At 42.0% G+C, this 21,079-nt stretch overlaps 1 protein-coding gene across 1 annotated transcript in view; it reads right to left on the reverse strand.

Moving 5' to 3' along the window:
- The window catches only part of stk17a (serine/threonine kinase 17a), a 49,509-nt gene extending 29,536 nt beyond the window's left edge, over positions 1 to 19,973 (reverse strand). The window contains exon 1 of the mRNA XM_007897619.2: positions 19,848 to 19,973. Coding sequence (XP_007895810.1) covers positions 19,848 to 19,951 — 104 coding nt within the window. The 5' untranslated portion in view covers positions 19,952 to 19,973. The remainder of the gene's footprint in view (positions 1 to 19,847) is intronic.
- Between the last annotated feature and the right edge of the window lie 1,106 nt (positions 19,974 to 21,079).

Consider the following 21,079-nt stretch of genomic DNA (forward strand, 5'->3'; position numbering starts at 1 on the left):
AGAGCATGAAAATGGGATTGGTGTAAGAACATCCAGTGGAGAAACCCAGCAACAGTTTGGGCACTTTAGGTCAAATGCTCTCTTCAGTGCTGTAAACTTCCAATGGATTTGATAGTGATTTTTTTCCAAAGCAAATTTTTGTTCTATCCAGCCTATTTATATCAAACAAGTACAAAAAAAATCACAGTTTTCAAAGACGTACTAAGTCTTACTCTACAAGAACTAAATATAGATGGCATTACTGAACATCTTGGATTTTTTCCAAGCTGTTGTGACTCCTTCACGTAAAATAACTTACAGCCACATTTGAGTAGCAAGAAAAATATCTTCTGTATTACTTAGTCGCAGCTTCTGGAAATGAAGTCAGTGGTGCTTGCATTACACTACTGAATTTTCCAGGTCTTCATCACATCACTTTACTTGCCCAGAACGGTCTCCGAATGCAAATCAAGAATAGCTGGATAGTGTGGTGCCTCAGGCACGACAGGATGTCACTATGTTATCATAATGAAGGAATTTCCCATCGTGGCACACATGTCAATGTGGACAGAGACTACTTTTAGAATATAGACCCATAGAAATTTACAGCACAGAAGAATGCCATTCACATATCAATCTGAGCGTGGAGTAATTTCATTTTTCTCTGTCACATCAGGACTTAAGTTAGAAACCACACGGAGGACATTAATGAGGTGCAATAATGGTCCTTTCATTTCTGAGACGTTATTGTCGGCAAATGTCAGACCGACAGAAACTTGGATCCTGAATAATCCTTTGTTTGCTTGGCTAGATGTCCTTTTGAACCAAACTCTTTTCTATTTTTAAAATTAGAAAAGTGCTGAGAGTATTACCAATGGAATATAAATATTTCCGTCTTCAATAAAATTGGCAAAGTTAGACCTTACAATTGCATTACTCATGCTAAGAATGATACTTTGTTTGAAATACCAACTTGTAAGGAACAAAGAATATATATAGCTCCTTATATCGAAAGCTCTTAAACAATTACGATCAAGAACAGTGACTTGTTTTTGTCGGCCATTTCGGCCAGCACGGTCTTTTGAACCACCCCACATTGAATGGCCAATTAATCTATAGGATTGTTCTTTGCTTTTAATAGTCTCAGGGATCTTTAACTTCACCCGAGCAAGCAGACAGAACCTCGCTTTAATGTCTCATCTGAAAGATAGCACCTCTGACAATGCAGCAATTCCCCAGCACTGACTATTCAGTGTTAGCCTAGAGTACAAATGCAAAACCCAACATTGGGCTATTTTCATTACAATTCGGACCCAGAATTGAGAATGGTATCAACTGATCTGAGCTGATAGATATGAAGTTTGAGGTCCCCATGGTTCTTTTAGAGTTAAACTGATTATCATTTATATCAGGCTGGCTGGGTCATAGAGGGCATGTCCAAACGTTTGTGTTGGGGCTTAAGTGTTGAGAGGTCCTTATTTCCCCCTCAAAAAAAAGCAAACCAAAAGCAGTTTACAAGCAAAATGAGCTAACAACTGCACTGTTCAGAGTTTCCTGATGTAAAGACAACCCATTTCCTGGCCTGTTGTGAACTTGAGGCCACCAGCTGTCTGTGGAGACGTGCCGTTGCTCTGAATCTAATTTTGTTTCTCTTCTCCCAAATAAATCGAAATGAATTCTTTTGTGGGACTACATAGCTGACAGATGAAGTCATCCTTACACAGTGCTCATTCTCTCTCCTTGCGCCCCTCTCTCTCCCCTCGCCCCTCTCAACCCCTCCAGCACACCAGATACAGTGACACACTTTGTGCATGTAAATGGTCCCAAGCAATGTGAGAAGATTCAGTGACAAAAACAAAGTTTATTTTTCTACCACCAAAACTTGCGAGAGTGGGAAGGAATCCTTTGCCATTAATTAATTCAGGTTTGGATTCACAAATTACTTCACCAGTCTGTGTAACGTATACTCTTAACTTGCAGCGGAGATAGCAAAGCAATCCACACCACATCAAACCTGTTTTCACAAAACTCCTTAGACCTAGTTCCACATCCTGAATTTGAAGCTACTCCACGGCCACTTTAGTTGATGACTTATAGTCTAGGTTGACACTTCAGTGCCTCACCTGCCTAAATGGATATTGAAGATCCCATAATATCATTCCAAATGACAAGGGAGTTTCTCTCTGCCCAACAATTTTTCAAGATTAATTACAACAGCAACAACTTGCACATATATCGCTCTTCACGCAGGGTAGTGTCTCAGAGGTCTTAACAGTGGCAGAGCCTGACTCTGAGCAGGGAGAGGGGGGGAGGTGGCCATAAGCATTGTTGAACAGGAAAGTCTTCAGTTGGGACTTGAAAGAGGGGAGAGAGGGGGCAAGGCGGAGGGATTGAACGAGAGTGTTCCAGAGTTTTGGAGCATAATGTCTGACCTCCAATGGTGGGGTGGAGGGTGCGAGGGATGAGCAGGAGGCCGGCGCCAGTCGAGCGGAGACACCGGGTGGCAGATTGGTGAGTGAGGAGGTTGGAGAGGTAGGGAGGTGCCAGGGAGTGAATGTATTTGAACACGAGTGTGAGGATCTGGGAAGTCGATCCGTTCGGTGATGGGGAGCCAGTGGAGCCTGGGCCAGAACTGGTGAGATGGGGGTATGGAGTTTGGTCTGGGTCAGTATGTGGGCGGCAGAGTTCTGAATGAGCTGGATCTTGTGAATGCTGGAGCTGGGGAGACCAGCGAGGAGTGCATTGGAGTAATCCAAGCGGGAGGTGACAAACAAATGCACAAGGGTTTCGGCTGCATTTGGGGTAAGGTACAGCAATGTGGTGGAGGTGGAAGAAGGCGGTCCTGGCCAGGGACCAGATGTGGGGGAGGAAAGACAGTTGGGAGTCGAACCGGATGCCTCGTTTGCACACTGGTTCAGTGAGTCTGAGGGAGAGCCCAGGGAGGTTGAGGAGTTTAGATCCACAAGAGTGAAGACGTTGATGAAAGCCAAGGAGTATGGCTTCCGTCTTGTCCATATTCAGCTGCAGGAAGCTTACACTCATTCAGGCCCATACAGGGGCTCGAGGAGGAAGAGGAGGGAGAGGTGTGACTGAAGTTGACCTGCAACAATGCCAGAACTTTGGCAAGGAAGAGTAGGTTGGAGATGGGATGGTAGTGTGAGAGATTAGAGGGATCGAGGGTGGGTTTTTTGAGGAGGGGTGTGATGACAGCGGTTTTCAGGGGAAGTGGAACAGAACCTGAGGTGAGAGACTGATTGACCGTATCAACCAGCAGAGGGGAGAGAAGGGGGAGTTGAGTGACCAATAGCTAAGTGGGGAGGGGGTCCAGGCAGCAGGTGGTGAATTTCATTCGGATGATTGTGGTTGAGAGGGAGGAGGGAGAAATGGGGGCAAAGGAGTGTAAGGAGGGGTGAGTGGCAGGATATTAGGGTCGTTCATGGGACCTTGCTACAGGCAAAATATTATTATGTGCATCTTCACGTCACTATACTGAACAACTATTGTAAAGTGCTTTGAGCGTTTTGACATATAACATGCTAATATCAAATTAATAGCAATCAGCACAGAATGAATCACATTTCTACTCTCCAGAAGGGAGGTGTGGGTGATGAAATCTTAAAGAAACCCCGGAACTGACTATGAATGAATAAACGGGGTCTCACTTTTGTGATATTTCCATTCTGTAAACAGGTGAAGAAAGAACCACTACCCCAAAGTGTGTGTGTGTGTGTGGGTGAGGCGGGGGGTGTCGTGGATGTTCAGTGCCAACCCATCCATTATGCGCAAGTTTTAGGGAAAAGATTTTAATTTCACCTGAACGGGATCAAATGTTCTTCTACTGAAGAAAATTTTGATTTTTGTGATACTGAGATCAATAAACCCATGCAGATTCTCTTCTAATTTGGGGGAAGGTCTGCAAAGCCTGCTGGCTGAGACCAGATGGCCTGTTTGATTTGCATACGAATCAAAGAGCCAATAATGGGGAACAGAATCTTTGAAGAATACTACAGACACAGCTCACAAACATTAGCTATGTGAGCTTTATCCAGTAGTTCAGTGTTGCATGGACCCTGTTGCTGTCAAGAGCCCTGGACAGGACACAAGGCACAGAGAACCACCTCAAATCATAGCAAGCTAGAAAGGTCTTTTCTTGCTCCCTCCACTGGTGTCTGCCCCCATCGTATCTTGTATTGTGCAGCCGTATATTATCCAATGCATCCTTGACCTCCACAGATCTTTTGGATTACCCTCCCTTCCTTAATCCACCCATAGCAGGAAAAGTCTGTGGCCAGAAAAGCAGAGTTGTGGACAAGCAAACTATGAGAGCTATGTGCACAGTTTGTTTGTCTGGTATACAGAAGCATGGATGCTCTCTCCAGAGAGAGACACATCCCGCTGGCTTATTATCCAAAGGTGCAAGTTGGGAAGAGACAAAGGTAGGAAACCCTAGAATATGTTTTGAGTGTTTAAGTGAAGTTTAACCAGCTAAACATATGCAACTTATTATTACGGAGCACTGGTAAACTGCTGCTTATCCAACTAGGATCACTTTACCCATTGGGGCTTTGGCTTGCAAGGTTATCTGGAAGTCCAATAACTGGTCTACTCTTCCAATTTCCACCAACTAAGCCGGGTTGGCTGATAAATCATCAACATTGTTCTGGAGTATCAGATGTACTGGTCAAGTGTAAGACTTGTAATTTAGAGGAAATTAGCTTATTAGATGGAAAACTCAATAGGAATCTGACTGCAATAACTGGGATCAAAAAATTTACCAGTCACTGACTAATTAAGATCCTAAGAGATATGTTCTAGTGTAGAACTAACCTGCTTTTTATAACACCTTTTCATGTTGAACAGTAATTACTGTCAAGTGAAGGGAGTAATTTTAGGTAAACACAACCACTGTATTTTGTACATAGCAACAACTCTCAACAAACAGAATGAGCAATTTATCAAGAGGTTGTTGGCCACTTCACTGGGAGAAACTTGTTTTTGAATAGCACTGAGGGAACTGTAAAGTCCACCTGAAGGACAGGCAGTTAGGTGCTCTGCAGATTGTAGTTTTCTTGAATGTTTGAAGGACGGAGCCTCCTTTTCTTAAACTAATACTTGTAAGGTACTGAATTAGCTGCCAAACGAGAACTAGAACCGGCACAAAATTTAGGGCACAAAAAGCGGCCTTTCAACCCATTGTGTCTGTGCTAGATAAACAGCATTCAGAGAGACCCGAGAGACCTATCAAGCATATGGGTTAAAGAGAGACAGATGGGTCTTAATGTAAGATGTACTATTCTGGGAGATCAGCAATTGGTGGGATCAGGCAAAGTCCAATATGACCATAAACTATTAACACATGTCTTCCCATAGAGGAGAATCTCACCTAAACTCAGATACAAAACCCCCACAATCTAATTACGGAACTGAAATCATGGAAGTCACTCTTACTGTTCTCAGCAGTCCATTTTGAACAAGCGACGCAGTGAGTCGAGGCAAAAACATTAATGTTCCAGCCTGCTGGCAACAAACTCCCACATGTCTGAGGTTGAAGGCAATCATTACAAACGAGGACAAACCTGGAAACATAGTGCATCCGATAAGCTGATGGAAGGCAGACAAAGACGAGCATTAATTGTCCTGGTAAACCAGTTTTGAATCCCACTAAATGGAACATCTCGTAGAATATAAACGGCACCAATCACTATAATCCGCTGACAATTTACAAATTGAATGGATTCTGTCGCTATCAAAAACATATTCCAATATTGAAACATCAACCATTTCCAAAGCACTAAATCAGTTATTTGCCAACAGATTTGCCTGAAAGGCTGTTATGAATAATTTGTCTGCAATAAGTGTCCACTGCTTCATAATCTTAAAACTTTAAAAGCTCCAGCTTTAGATATTCTGGTTCCTTCTGCAGAAAGATAGCAGTTATTTTACATTTATTAAAATTACAATGGCTTGGAAATGACAAAATAATCCTTGGAATGATGGGAACACACAAAAAGAAGCATTGATGGTTTTGTGCAGGCCTCACTCAAGCAATGGATGACAAATGTTTAAATCATCTCAAGCAAACACTAATGATGTACTGCGGTTAAATTCCTCACCACATGTCACAGAGGAGGAAATAAATGCCTGATCTGTGATCTGGAAACTCCATTCATTCCATGTTGATCATTTTAATTGGTAGCCTCCAGTAAGTAATGAGCAGTGATCTGGAAACCAGTTTGTTCTATAATGAAGCAGTGTAGTGCTAAAAGCAAAATATGAGATTTTAGGGCAGTGAAAGGCAGATCTGATAAACGCTGACTCCAACAACTCCCTGTGGCTGTGATGCAGCACAATAACCCATTGCTACAAAGTCTTTCTCTCAAACCAAGGTCATATGTCAGGTTAGGTTGGGATGCTTTCCATTAATAGCTGTTTGACATATTATATATAAAATATACAAAAAATTAAACAAACTTACTGAATGTAGAATATTGGCCTTAGGAATGTATCTAAAGAGGTGAACAAGAGTACACTATACTGCCACTGTTGTTAATCATCCCTTTATGATAGGATTTTCCATATTTAATGTTCCCATATATATTATATACATCTATAAACGTGTTCCCAGCGCCGGAGTTCTGCATGGATCATATTTCAATAAAAGCTTTTGTCTTATTGTAAAATTGTTCGACTTAAGCAAACAGTTATAGGTGAGTCCTCAGAGATAACAGATCTCATGGTGTCTTTAACAAAGTGTCATGGACATCTAGGCAAGTGGGTATTCTTTACATGTGAACCTGCATAGCACAGGTCTAGTGAACAACACAGACAAACCGGTTCGTCCTCACACAAATAATATACCCATACACTTTCCAGCCAAGGTCACTGGATAATATAATGTGCCTTGCATTTTGATATAGTGTCTTATCAAATCGTTGAGGTATCGCAAAGTGCTTCACAGAATATATTGTAAAGTGATGATACTGTGTAGTTTGAGGGTGAACGAAGCAGCAAATTTGCACACAGCAATACTCCACAAACAACCATGGAGTTAATGCCAAATTTTATTTGGGGAATGTTGGTCAGAACACCAGGAGAAACTCCCTAATCTTTTTGAATAATACCTTGTGATCTTTAACATCCAGCTGAACAAGTAGGCAGGACCTTGGCACCTTCGACAATGTAGTACATCCCCAACAAAGTATTGAAGTGTCCATATAGACAATATGGATTTTAAGTCCTGATTTGAACCCACAACCTCTGACTCAGAGGCAAGAGCACTACCAAATGAACCAGGCTGACACACACCAATAGCGATCAGAAGAGGAAACCTTGGCTGAGATTTCTCCCTACCCTTGCTTGGGGGTTCGAGTCCCAGCTGAGATCAAACAGGAATCAAACCTGCAGCTTTCGGTCTGCATAGCTCAGTGATACGGGAAGGGTGGCTTTACCCAATGGACAATATACAACAATTTGCATTTATATAGTGCTCTTCATGTAGGATAATGCTTTGCAGCGCATCGCAGTGACAGAGTTGGATGTCAAGCTAGAAGGAGGGAGGAAGAGTGGGGGGGTAGGGGAAAGAAAGTGACCATACACACTGACAAAGAGGTTGGGTTTAAATTGGTATTTGGGCACATTCACCCACCAATACACAAACACTCCACGTTGCGGTATATCACGTGAAGCGATTTGGGACGTCCTCCCAATGTGAAAGGCGTTATTAGATAGAGAGAGGACAAGGTGTAGGATAGGACCTTAGAAGAAAGTATTTTAACATTTTTAGGCACACATTTGTTACGCCTTAAATACCTTTAGCAGTACTATGGCAGGGTTGGTGAAGGCGTTCTATTATTACAGCAATGACACAACGGATTGGAATGTGGATTTAATGAGTTGAAACCATAGTCTGATCTAAGTCAGCACAGCCAAAATAATCCAGCTAAAATGAACCTGAAATAAGAGCCCAATTTCTTGGGATGTAGGGCACAGTCATGTTAAATCTCTATAAATGGATCAGTGACCTACTCAAGCTACTTTATTGGCTTTTGTGACGATCATGATGATGTACAAGAACAAGTGACCCAAGGAGTGTTTTCATTAAGCTGATCCTCTGGTTTCTCAATCACAGGAGGTTTGTGACCTGGAGTCACCTGAAAAAAGGACTTTTTCCACTGGAACAATGAAGGTCGAGGGGTGACCTGATAGAGCAGCATACAAACTTGAGGGATTTTGATAATTCAATAACAAGAAATTATTTCTACTGGTTGGTGAATCAGTAACTAGAGGACATCAATTTAAGATAGTGAATAAGAATTGTTGTCATGCATATTATTCAAGAAATGGAATGCCCTGCCTGGAGCATTAGCTGAGGCAGAATCCATATTGGCCTTTAAGAGGCAACCAGACAAATACCTTAAAAAGAGTCAGGTACAGGGGTATGGGAAAGGGAGCAGATAAATAATAATAATAATCCTTGCATTTGATATAGCGCTTTTCACGTCGGGAGGACGTCCCAAAGCGCTTCAAATGGGACTGAAAGGAGTGCTCTTGAAGGAGCCGGCACAGATAAGATGGTCTGAATGGCCTCCTTCTGAGACGTAAACTTTTATGGTTCTATGGCATCACTCCACCAAGAAGCATGTGGTGAATAATGATCCCTTTTCTCTAAACTCTCCACTAGGATCGCATATTGCCTGCACTTACAACAAAGGAGTTACACTGCCAATTGAGATTTGCGCACTAACATTGGGCACCTGTGCAAAAACTACAGATTAATCTCATGAAATTGGGATTTTTAAAGTAGGTTTGGGATTTCATTTTTTTATATAAATGAACACTTGGGTAGAATAATAGGTCACCCCCGTGAAAGGCGCTATATAAATGCAATTTGTTGTTGTACACATTTTCTCACATGACAACAGTCAGTTTAGTAGGGAAGTCATTTGGCCCAGTCAGCATTTTGGTGTCAAAATTCCACCGCCTTTCTCTCCAGAAGGTATTGACCCAGATACAATTCCACAGTATTGCCCAGCCAGCTATTCTTCATTGATGAACTAAGACAGCTTTAACAGTTTACATAGTTGCAAGTTTTAGGCAAGAGTATAATTCTATTTTCACCTCTCACACACACACATGCATACACACACGCATGCACTCGTGCGCGCGCATGCGCATGCGCACACACACACACACCAGGATCATTGGATAACTATCAGGAATGGAAATACTGATCAATATTTCCGGTTCTTGGCCCAGGGACATCCACCCAAATTGTAGAACCCCACCTGAGACCAACTAACTCATCAGTCAACCACGCTCCTTCTAGCTGTTCAGTTTTGAGCTGGATCGTGCATTTCATACACCTATTGGAGAAGCCCTCATGCCTTACTATTTTTAATTAAATAGAAATTAATCTTCAAATGTACTGTAGCACAAAAGATTATGAACAGATCAGCAAACAGATGGGAAGTAAAGCACATTATTCAAGCACTGCCGTAACAACTGGCATTCTAAAGCAGTGGGGAAATCTATTACAGTAACTCACAATTAACAAAATAACCTGCAGTACTATTTTACAGATTGACGTGATAATACAGTACGAGTGAGTGCAGCCAAGCATAGTGGTGCAGCTGTATTCACCATCAGTACTCTTTCTGGGCTGCACAGATTCTCCAAACAGATAAGCAAGGCTTCTTTGCTCGTGATCTCATTGCTACAGTCCTCCGGATGTGAAAGGCGCTATACAAATGTAATTTTGTTGTTGTTGTACAGAGGATCAAGCAGAGGTTTTCTATGGTAAACATAATTTCATAAAAAGCCAGAAAATATATTACCTTATATTAATCCTTATTTGATATGGCGCCTTATTACGTCTTCGAAAAGTCTCAAAGCGCTTCACAGAGTATACTGTAAAGTAAATTGACTGCATATTTTGTGGGGGGAACCCGGCAACCAATTGGGCACAGCAGTGTCCCACAAACAGTCATGGATTGAGTGACCAAACTATTTTTATTTATTTTGAAGGAATTATTACCTCCGGAAAAGCAATCCGCCAATCGACTAACAGCCGGGTTCCTACTTACTGCTAGGTAAACAGAAACGTGTGGAGTAAGGAAACTTACCCAACATTTCGCCCTGCTACATTAACCCTATTAAAGTATAACAAATTCATCTGATCTGACATTGGAAAACCTTCATTTAAGAACAATTAAAGCCTTTTTTTTTTAAATCAATTTTTACCGATAAATGCCCCATCTATTTTTTGATGAAAATCAAAAGCTTCTTTCTACCCGAATATTATTTTTAAAAACCTGAATTATACCTTTTTTCAGCATCTTTGCTAGTGTACATAGATCATGAAAATCTCCTCTCTGCACTTCGTGTTCTAGGAATGTATACACAATGGAATATGTGTACAAGCACACAGGTAAGCCAGTTGTGGGCTTGTGGGAGCATTATTCTTGTTATTACTATCATCATCTATGCATTTGGTGTAGTGCCTTTCACGTCAGGAGGACATCTCAAAGAGCTTCACAGGATATATACTGTAAAGTGTAGACCTAAATGGAGGAAAGTTCCAAAATAAGCTCCAATTTTCAACACGTTTTCTTTTGTGTCAACACACCCTTCCACAAACCCGAATATATTCTCCCGATATTTGAAAATAATAAACCCTGAAAGAAACACAGGTTTTTCATTTTATGAATAACTTTAATTGTCGTTCCCTACAGGAATGAGGTTTTATACCTACAGGAATGAGAGAGTTTTTGGAGGATCGGTGGGTGGGGGAGGCTACATTAAAGTTACAACATTGCCATGTATGCATGATTCTATAAGGTAATCAATCCACAGGAATAGAAACCTTATACCTAAATAATCACATTAACATTCCTCCAGTATTTTTCCTACACAACACTGAACTGGACCAGTAAATTTAAAGCATTCAACTCTAATCTAAAGATGCATAAAGTAAACTCAATGTTTTTTAAATAAAAAAAAGAAACTAGATTGAGGCATTTTTTAAGGCTGAAGGATTTTCAAGTCTGTGACCTAAGTGGATTAAATGAAGCTTTCAGTCTCAGATTTGAAAAATATTTAATAAAACATCTGTGGTTTCTCTGAATACAAATGACGCAAAATCCTATGATGTCTCTTCAGTTACCCGTGTGAAACAAAGACTGCAGAGATGCTATTCTATTTCTCGTAGCTAACCCTCAAAGCATTAACTCCATTTGCAACAGAAGAAGGTTAAAATGAGAAAATTTGATTTAAACTCTTTTTAGAAAGATTATTCTTGACTGAAATATATTTTTTCAATATCCTGGTGCTGAACATAGGTGTTCATTGACAGCTACAGTGAATATAGTAAACACTGCACCCTTAATCCTATTTTTCCATCATCTACAGGTGAAGCACACTTGAAGGACAGATATGTTTGGATATTTACCTGCTGCCTGGCCCGTCAGAAATTCTGATGAGACAATTGCTGGGAACAAAGGTGTGCAAGGCTGGGCAAGCTCTTCTGAATAATTTTAACAATCCACCCTGAGCCAGATTAAATGATGCAGCACAATAGATTTAGTCCAGGGGCCTAATTTTATATAACATTGTTTTAAAGAGATGAGCTAATCAGAATCTCGCTTGCAACATTTATTTAAATTGTTTTCAGCGATCAGGCCTGAGGTGGCTGAATCCCGACTGGATTTATTAAAGTATTGGATGATACATCAGAATGCTTCATAGCAAATAATAATCCATGCATATGATATTGCACCTTTCACATCGAGAGGACATGTCCCAAGGACATGTACTCTCGATGTGGATAGGATACACAGGATACACTGCAAATACATTGACTAATATTTATAGGCAAAACTACTGCATTTATGCAAAGCATTACCAGTTCAAAGACCCATTTCAGGGATAACAAATGGATCTAGACTTGGCACATTCACCCACAAAATACATGGTCACTACATTTTACAATAAAATCCTGGAAACTGTATTCAGATGTCCTATGGATGTATTTAATAGGTTATTTGGTCAAACCTTACCATTGCTGGAACAACTTTCATAAAGTAAATAGAACACAGTAGGTTGTGTGCATGTTAGCAGCTTACTAGCACTAAAATACTTGTTGTTTGTAGATTGCAGTTTACCACCAATGCTAATAATTCAGAATGCAGAAATCCAGAGTGCAATCAAAAGGCAAAAAAAACACTTCCTCATTTTACCTGTCCCAACAACAACAACAAAATTACATTTATAGACCGCCTTTCACATCAGGAGGACGTCACAAAGCGCTGAACAGTCAGGTGTCGGGGCCCGAGCATGGGGGAGGGTGGTGTAGGGGTGAGGGAAGGCAGAGAGGTGGGAGGGAGACCAAAGGCACGGTCGAAGAGAAGGGTCTTGAGACCGGCCTTGAAGGAGGCAAGGGAGGAAGCGAGGCGAAGGGACCGTGGGATGGAGTTCCGTAGTGTGGAGGCAGAGAAGCTGAAAGCCCGGCCACCGATGGCAGGGCGGGTCGGGCAGGAGACATGGAGCAGACCGGAGCCCGATGTCACAGTGCAAAGTGACTCATTAATTAAACAATACACAGGCAAAATAATTTTCCCCTCTTTCCCCAGCCCCACCTCCCTTAAGAAAATACTTTAGGAGGAATGTTATGATAAATATGTTCTTGCCAATAGGATATTCGTATCTTAGTCTGTAAGAACCAGCCATAATGAGATTTACCTCTACCTATCATCAACTCTGCTGATAGACAGATGTCCAGCTGTGTAAAGCAGCATTGACATTCTGGAACACTGTTTAATTCCTCGACTGTACTCAGCTTTTCAGTTGTGGTTCAACAGCCTGTTTCAGCATTCAAGCCACAATATTATACCAATCAATGCTCAACAGCCTCCTAGAGATGGATTCTGATCTTTCTCAGTTGAATATCTAACCGAGTGATTCTCACATCAATGCAATCACATTGAAACCGTTATGACACTTAATATTTTTCTCATGCATTTGTGAACTGACCCTACACCCCTCTCCAAACCTCGACCCGGCAGAGTGAATTGGTCCCATGCTCAATTTCAGGAGGTTTTAGCTGCCGCTTTAGCAGTTTCATTGTGGAGCCAGCACGTGAGGCTGCTTCACAGAAACGCAGACATGTTCAACACATAGCGAGGCAATTTTTGTCCCTTTTGGTATGGACAAATAATACTTGTATTTTGCTTAGCCTCTACTCACTGTCCAATGTAGAACTATATAGATTACCCACATCCTAGAAGACAACCTTTAACTGATACCACTTTTAACTCATGAATTTGTTATAGTATAGTGACGTAGATGACTATATTTTGAAGTTTTCATCCAAGTTTTTAATATCTAAATACTGATGTGTTTTCCCCCAGATCAAAGCCCCATACCTGCCTGAGGGGGTAAACAGCAACTTGCTCAAAGCTCTTGACAATATGCTTCTATTATCAGACCACATACTGGGAGGAGCTCCATTTTGCTATGGTAACCCAATGTAGACACCAAACACAAGCCCTTGCCACTCCTGCATGTTGTCAAAAACAAACATAACTGAATACTTGTCGCACAAAAAAACACACAGGAATGCAAATGCATAACAATAGTAAATTCCTAGGAGGATTCCAAGCCGTACCACAAAGAAATAAAATACCAGTGAGTAATATTTTCATCACCATCATCATTGCAGTTAGGGTAGCGACTTTCACCTCGAATGTTCATGATCTGATCATAGAGGAGGTATTATTGTGAGATAAATCAACCACCGATTTAATACAGAGATCAAGATAAATTGCATAAAACTCTAATCCCGGACCAGTACATAATATTCCAAAATATGTTAAGGTTATATATTGTACAGTCAAAGCATCTGTCCAGAGCCTTGGGACGTCCTCCTGACGTGAAAGGCGCTATACAAATATAATCTTGTTGTTGTTGCCTCAAGTTACCAGGGCAAGTTACTGCACTTCCCAGCATGCGGGCGGTTAGAGAACATTTTTGGCAGTAAGTCAAGAGCAGATTGTGGGTTCACGCTCAGGCAGGTATTGGGCTTTGATCTTTGAGAACCACATCTGTAATTAGATATTTAAACATTTATATGTTTAATTATTGATGTGGCAATATTAATGTAAACATGATATTGATTCTCTGAAGGCTGAACACAATTTGTACCTTTGCTACCATGCCAGAGTTCTTCTTACTGCCTACCTCCCTCACCTTGTTCAAGGTCAATCTCAAGACCTACCTCTTTGACTATACTTTTGGTCAGCTCCCCGCCCCCACCACCTTGGCTCCCATCAACAGCTCTGGTGCCAAGCCAGTATTGTTAAGTGTCTTGGGAAGTCCACTCGATGTGAAAGGCACTATATAAATGTAAATTTGTATCGTTACCTGTACATTTGTAATGTCGGAAATATGAGATTTCTGAAAGAGAGAAGCCTGAAACAAGCAGTAATTTAAGTTTCAGATTGATTGCCAAAAATGGATTGCTTCATGCAATGAATTCTGGTGTAATTGAAAGACTCCCCCCCCCCACCGCACCATCCCCCCAACCCCATTTCAAAATTCCACCACCTTCTCTTGAGGGACAATTCTGTGTCAAGAGATTATGGGTTCAAGCCCAACATTGGAATTTCACTCACATGCTAAACTAACAGTACTGTGCCACCCTCGGGTAATACTGCATTGTCGTCTGTACCATCCTTCAGCCGAGACATTAAACCAAGGTCTTGAGTGTCTGTCCTCAACTGGTCACTACAGATCCCGTGCCACTTTGCAAAGACAAGGAAGTTTATCCTTATGACTTTAGCAACAATCCTTCAGATTAATTGGTCACGGGCTGCTGTACGTGGGGCCTTGCTGTATGCAAATGAGTGTACTGTGCTCATTTAAGCAAAACAGTCACTACAGTAGACAGTGGACAGTAATTACAATAGTGTCTAGAGACTATTGGACCTAAAAGGCAAATCTCTTTCTATCACCCAGAAAGAAACCCAACACTCACTTTACAGATTCTGTCAGCCCTCTACTGTTCATCAATAACATGAATACTGGATTCATATCAGGATCCTGATCAAGTTAAAGTTGGTATACTGTCTTTGCTGCACTCAAACATTGATCTCAAGTGATTGGTAGCTGTGACAGACATTTCAACTCCACTCAGCTACAGGGAAACCTTTTTTTAAAAATCTACCAGGCAATCCTAGAAGCTGCTTTAAACTTCTCATTCCTTGACTTGACTCTCACACCTAAGGAAAAATTAAACTAGTCCTGGTCGAGTTACATTCCACCACCTTTTGGTATAGCTCTGAGATGGTGGCAGAGCAGGAAACAGAACACTGAAATAAATCTCCCCCCACCTTCCCCCTCCCCACCTCCACCACCCAGGGAGGGGTGAGAACAAAGTGTTAAAACAACACACAAAAGTATCTTTGGCACGACAGAAAATTCTTGAAAATAACCCACTCCGCCCAACCTGGCAAAAAGCCCTATTACAATCAAGGGGCTTCACATTACCTAGAAATGACAGATACAGCAGTGCAACTGCTCTCTACCCAGGGTACATTTACCTCATTCGTAAACGTGAAGGTCCCGTCTCAATTCCAAAGCCCTGTGAATGTTGGAACAAGTCCAGGAGTCTAATACATTATTAAATTTACTGGGCTTGACCTCAGGGTAAAATGTGCAGGCGGAAAATTAAGTGATGTATAATTAAAAATTGTGTGACTACGGTATCAAGAACTGAATAAGGATTTGGTTAGTTACTAATAACTCAATGAGACATAAATGCTTTGCCCACTAAAGTGGCAAAATGAGCCCTCATTCCCCCTACACTTTGCTAAATACTCCCAATCAGTGCCTCACTTCCCCTCCAGAAAAAAGGATTTCAGCAACATTCTCTTTCTGATGTCCTCATGGTTTCTTAAACAGCAGTCAATGGATAGACCCACTAGCTCCTCTCTCTCTAAATATATATATAAATGATCTGGACATGGGTATAGGTGCATAATACATTTACAAACCACACAAAAGTAGGGGAAAGTGACTAAATATGAAGAAGACTGTAAAAGGAACCTCAAGAGTACACAAGACAGGGTAGTGGGTTGGGCAGATGGATGGCAGATGAAGTTTAATGCAGAATATTGTGAATATATACATTTGGGGAGGAAGAACAAGAAATGGAAAAAATCTTTAAAGTGAAAGGGCAAGTTGAGCAACCTGTAAAGAATAGCTAATAGGATACTAGGTTTTATAAATAAGACATTCAATACAAAAGTAGAGATAATAATAAACTGCACAAATCATTAGTTAAGCTGCAGTTAGAGTATTGTGTTCAGTTTTAGGTGCCCCTTATTAAAAGGTTGATTGCTGTCAAACATATTGACTGGATCCTTATCCTTCAGAGGATCCAGTTCAAGATCCTGGTCCTCACCTACAAAGCCCTCCTGGCCTCCCCCACCCTAACTCTGTGATCTCTTAACCCTCTACCAACCTGCTCGCTTCCTCTGTTCAGCCGGCTCTGGCCTGCTCCACATCCCCCGCCCCACCCGCCCCACCGTTGGCGGGAGAGCCTTCAGCCACTCTGCTCCCAACCTCTGGAATTCCATCCCCAGTCACTCCGCTTCGCCCCCTCTTTAGCCTCCTTCAAGTCCCGCCTCAAAACCCTCCTCTCCGACCATGCCATCGGCCACCCCCCTTCCCCTCCCTTCTCCCTCCCTGACCCCAGCTCGGGTCTAAAATGCTGTACACTGTCCAGCATCTTGGGGCATCCTCCCGACATGAAAGGTGCTATACAAATGTAATCTTGTTGTTGTTGACTGTTTATCGGTGCCAAATTGCATATAGCAATATACCACAAAAAGCTGTGAGGTCATCTGAACAGGCAACCAGGACATTGGTTGAATGTCTCATCCAAAGACCAGCACCTTCAGCAATGCAATGCTCCTTCACCACTGTACTTTATCAACCAGAAAATGGGCTCAAAATTCTCACAACCTTCTGAACTGGAGACAAGAGTGCTACCAACTAAGCCAAGTGGACATCTTGAATATTTGAATATGGATCTACCCTAACCTAATGGAAGATAAAGAAGCAAGGACCAAGTACATTTCTCTAATACACGTCATGACTCTGATAAAATCTCAATATTTGATGGTAAACTATTGAGTAAAATCCATTCCAGTTACTGGTAGGACCCAGATACTGCGTCCAGTTCCCCTTCATGCATATATCCTGTCTTGAATAATTTCCTAGTGAGAATCCTCTCTGAATGAACTAATTAAAACCAGAAGACAACAGAAATAATCAATCAAATCAACTTAATAGATAAAGTATATTTAGCAGAAGTGCTACTCACAAATCGATTAGTACTGTATCAGTGAAAGTCTAGTTATTTAACCACAACTTTTCACTAGACTCTGGTCAACTGGTCATTTACATAAGACTGAGCCAAGTTAAGATTCTCAGAATAAAGTATTCACAATAAATTGTCAAAAGAGTTACTCAAAAGATCCCTCTAGTCATAATGGGTTAGAGATCAATTGATGGGTACAAAGAGGTTTAAAACATGAAGTGAGAAAAGGTGTTAATTTTACAATATTTGTTGAGTCCTGCGATTCAAACCTCAGAAAAAGAGTAAAAATAGCAGAATATATCTGCATTATAAGTATTTGACCAAAATTGTGAAGACCCTTGCAACAGTTTACCACAAACCACTAACACATTTTAATGTGTTAATACGTCATACACATGCCATATTCAAATGGTCACAACAGTTTCAAGGTTAAGTACGGTAATCATGACCATACTGAATGACAGATAAAGTATTTCTTTTCTTCCAAAGAGACGTATTTGTAATATGGTTTCATGGGATTCAACAAGGAGAATAAGAGGGTCAAAAATATATGGAGAGTAACAGCAGTACAAGCACGGTACTGACCAACACATCAGATGCTATTCTTCAAACCTTGCTTTGATGAAAGCGCACCACTAAAAATACATGAAGGTGAGTTGTTGGCCTTTAGTTTAACAACTGTTGGTTTAATAAAAAAATGTTTTGAATGAACCGAGATCATTTTATATATCTATCTTTTTGACTGTGTCTTTAGTCATCTTTCTCCCCCAGCTTAGGTGACCAGTCAGCCACCTCAAGTGCTTTGAGACATCTCCCTGACTTGACAAGCACTATATATACACATTGTTGTCATATAGAAAATGAACTTTATCAGTTATAACTAATAATCTTTTGATGGAATCGATCATCATTCAGCTGAACTTCCCAACTCACATCACCAATTTTAACATGTTTGGATGTACAGTATTCAGATTTACTAACCGCTGTATGTGAACACAGCATATTAATGAGTTCACCAGAAAAAAAATCCATTCCTGAAAGCTCAGTTTTCACGCCAATACTTTATGTGCCACCTGTTATCTCACAACAGGAATAAGCAAGGCAGGCAGGACAGTTACAGCACTTTTAAAAAAAAGTGTCATGGTACAACCCCCCCCACCCCACACACTTTTTACCTACTACAGTAATAATCCGTCAACGTCAAGACAATTTATAGGATTTACTTTTCCATTCATTTGAAATGCATTTAAATGCAGTCACTGTAACTAATCCCATCTCATGGTTACGTAACCTACAAAAGTGCAATGGAGTCCTTTTCCATGCAATAGGCTGAGGCAGCCCAAATCGTTTCTTAGAAGCTAACTGTGCAGAGGAACCACTGTGTTGGTATTGCATCAGGACTTAGATAGGGCTGAATTAGAGCAACATGTCTAACATGAGGAATCCCTTCTGGTTTCCACCAGCCAAAGTTTTGCAAGATGTTGACATAAAACAATCCCATCACCACGAGGAAGGCGGAATATTCTTCTTAAAGCTTCAGAGTAAGCTCACCAGTCTTTATTTGCAAAACAAAATGAAGTGTTGTTGTGAGGAGCCAAGGAATTCATTTACAGGATATGCAAAACGGCAAAATAACGTTGTTAAAAATAAAATAAAAGCACAAGCATTACAATCAAAAGCACAGACAGTAGATGATTCCTGGAAGGGATGCAAAACAGTGCTCCAGTCCAACTTGCAATGGATCATTCAATGCAGTCAATGCAACAGTCTCAGAATGTCCGTCAGTGCCCTCATCTCTGCGGCCACCAAACACTCGGCGTCTTTCTCTCTCCCTTTAATTCTATGACTGTCTGTGCCTCATTGACAGGACACCCCTGAGAATCTGTCAGTCAGTCAGTCAGTCAGTCGGTTACTTCTTTCACTCAGACGGTGTATGGATCTGTGTGTCTGGGTCTGTGTCTCTGTGTGTGAATCTGTCTGTGTGTCTGTATCTGTGTCTGTATCTGTGTCTGTGTCTGTATCTACCTGTCTGTGTGTATCTGTCTATCTGTGTATCTAGTGTGTGTGTACCTGTCTGTGGGTGTGTGTCTGTGTGTACCTCTGTGTGTGTGTATCTGTGTGTGTGCGTGTACCTGTGTGTGTGTGTACGTACCTGTGTGTGTGTGTGTATCTCTGTGTGTGTGTGTGTGTACCTGTGTGTGTGTGTACCTGTGTGTGTATCTGTGTGTGTGTATCTGTGTGTGTACCTGTGTGTGTGTATCTGTGTGTGTGTGTACCTGTCTGTGGGTGTGTGTCTGTGTGTACCTCTGTGTGTGTGTATCTGTGTGTATCTGTGTGTGTGTGTACCTGTGTGTGTGTGTACCTGTGTGTGTGTGTGTGTACCTGTGTGTGTGTGTGTACCTGTGTGTGTGTATGTGTGTGTGTGTGTGTGTGTGTGTCCTGGTCAGTCAGTCAGTGTAAGTGGGGCTGGTCCCAGTCTGACAGCCTTTACCTGCCCAGTTCTCTGCCCAGGAGCGTGTAGTAGTTGTTGAAGTTGTCGGTGCAGATGCGAGTGTGGATGTGGGACAGCAAACCGCTCCGGGGCTGGGTCATCATGGTCAGGGCTGGCAGGGCAGGGCTGGCAGGGCGGGCAGGGCAGGGCAGGGCAGCCCGGCTGGGCTCTGCTCCTGTCGGCAACGGGAGGGAAGCAGCTCCTTATACCAACACTAACCCCAAACAGGGCTGCCTGCTGCCTCTCTGCTCTCCCCCTACTGCCTGGTGTCTCTGCTCTCCCCCTACTGCCTGCTCTCCCCCTACTGCCTGCTGTCCCTGCTCTCCCCCTACTGCCTACTCTCCCTCTACTGCCTGGTGTCTCTGCTCTCCCCCTACTGCCTGCTCTCCCCCTACTGCCTGCTCTCCCTCTACTGCCTGCTGTCCCTGCTCTCCCCCTACTGCCTGCTCTCCCTCTACTGCCTGGTGTCTCTGCTCTCCCCCTACTGCCTGCTGTCCCTGCTCTTTCTCTATTGCCTGCTCTCTATCCCTACTGGCTTCTCTCTCTCTCTCTCCCTGCTGCCTGCTCTCTGGTGCAGCCTGCCCTGCTATAGCATCACCATGGTGATAAGCAGCTGATTGACAGCCAAGGGAGGCAGGAAAGGCGTCCCCACTGGCTGTTTCATTTAAAAAGGCAATGTCTGTCCTCCACTTTGGAAGAACGTTGTAATAATAATAATCCTTGTACAAGTATTTGCTGTAGCGCCTATCACTTCAGGAGGCCATCTCAATGAGCTTCACCTGATATACTGGGTGGAGGGTGGGAGTAGGAGGGTGACTGCACATTTTGTAGGTGAACAAGCCAATTTGCGCACAGCAATATTCCACAATTAGCCATGAAATAAATGGCTAATTTTATTTTGAGCATCGTTTCACCCATTCCCATTCAACGGTAAATTCAGTGTTTATAAATATATAATCCTTGCACTTGATAGAGCACCTTATCATGTCGTCGAGACGTCTCAAAGCGCTTCATTTTGTTTTCATTGCCACAAAGCAGGACACCAGGACACCAGAAACTCTCTTCACTTTTCAAACAGTGCAATGGAATCTTTAGTGTCCTCCTGAACAAGCAGAACCTACTTCAGTTTACAACAACAAGTTACATTTGTATGTCGCCTTTCAGGTTGGGAGGGTGTCCCAAAGTGCTGGACAGTCAGAGATTTGATTAGGATGGAGGATGGGAGTAGAAGG

This window comes from Callorhinchus milii, unplaced genomic scaffold (assembly GCF_018977255.1).
Source record: "Callorhinchus milii isolate IMCB2004 unplaced genomic scaffold, IMCB_Cmil_1.0 Scaffold2, whole genome shotgun sequence".
NCBI classification, from domain to species: Eukaryota; Metazoa; Chordata; class Chondrichthyes; order Chimaeriformes; family Callorhinchidae; genus Callorhinchus; species Callorhinchus milii.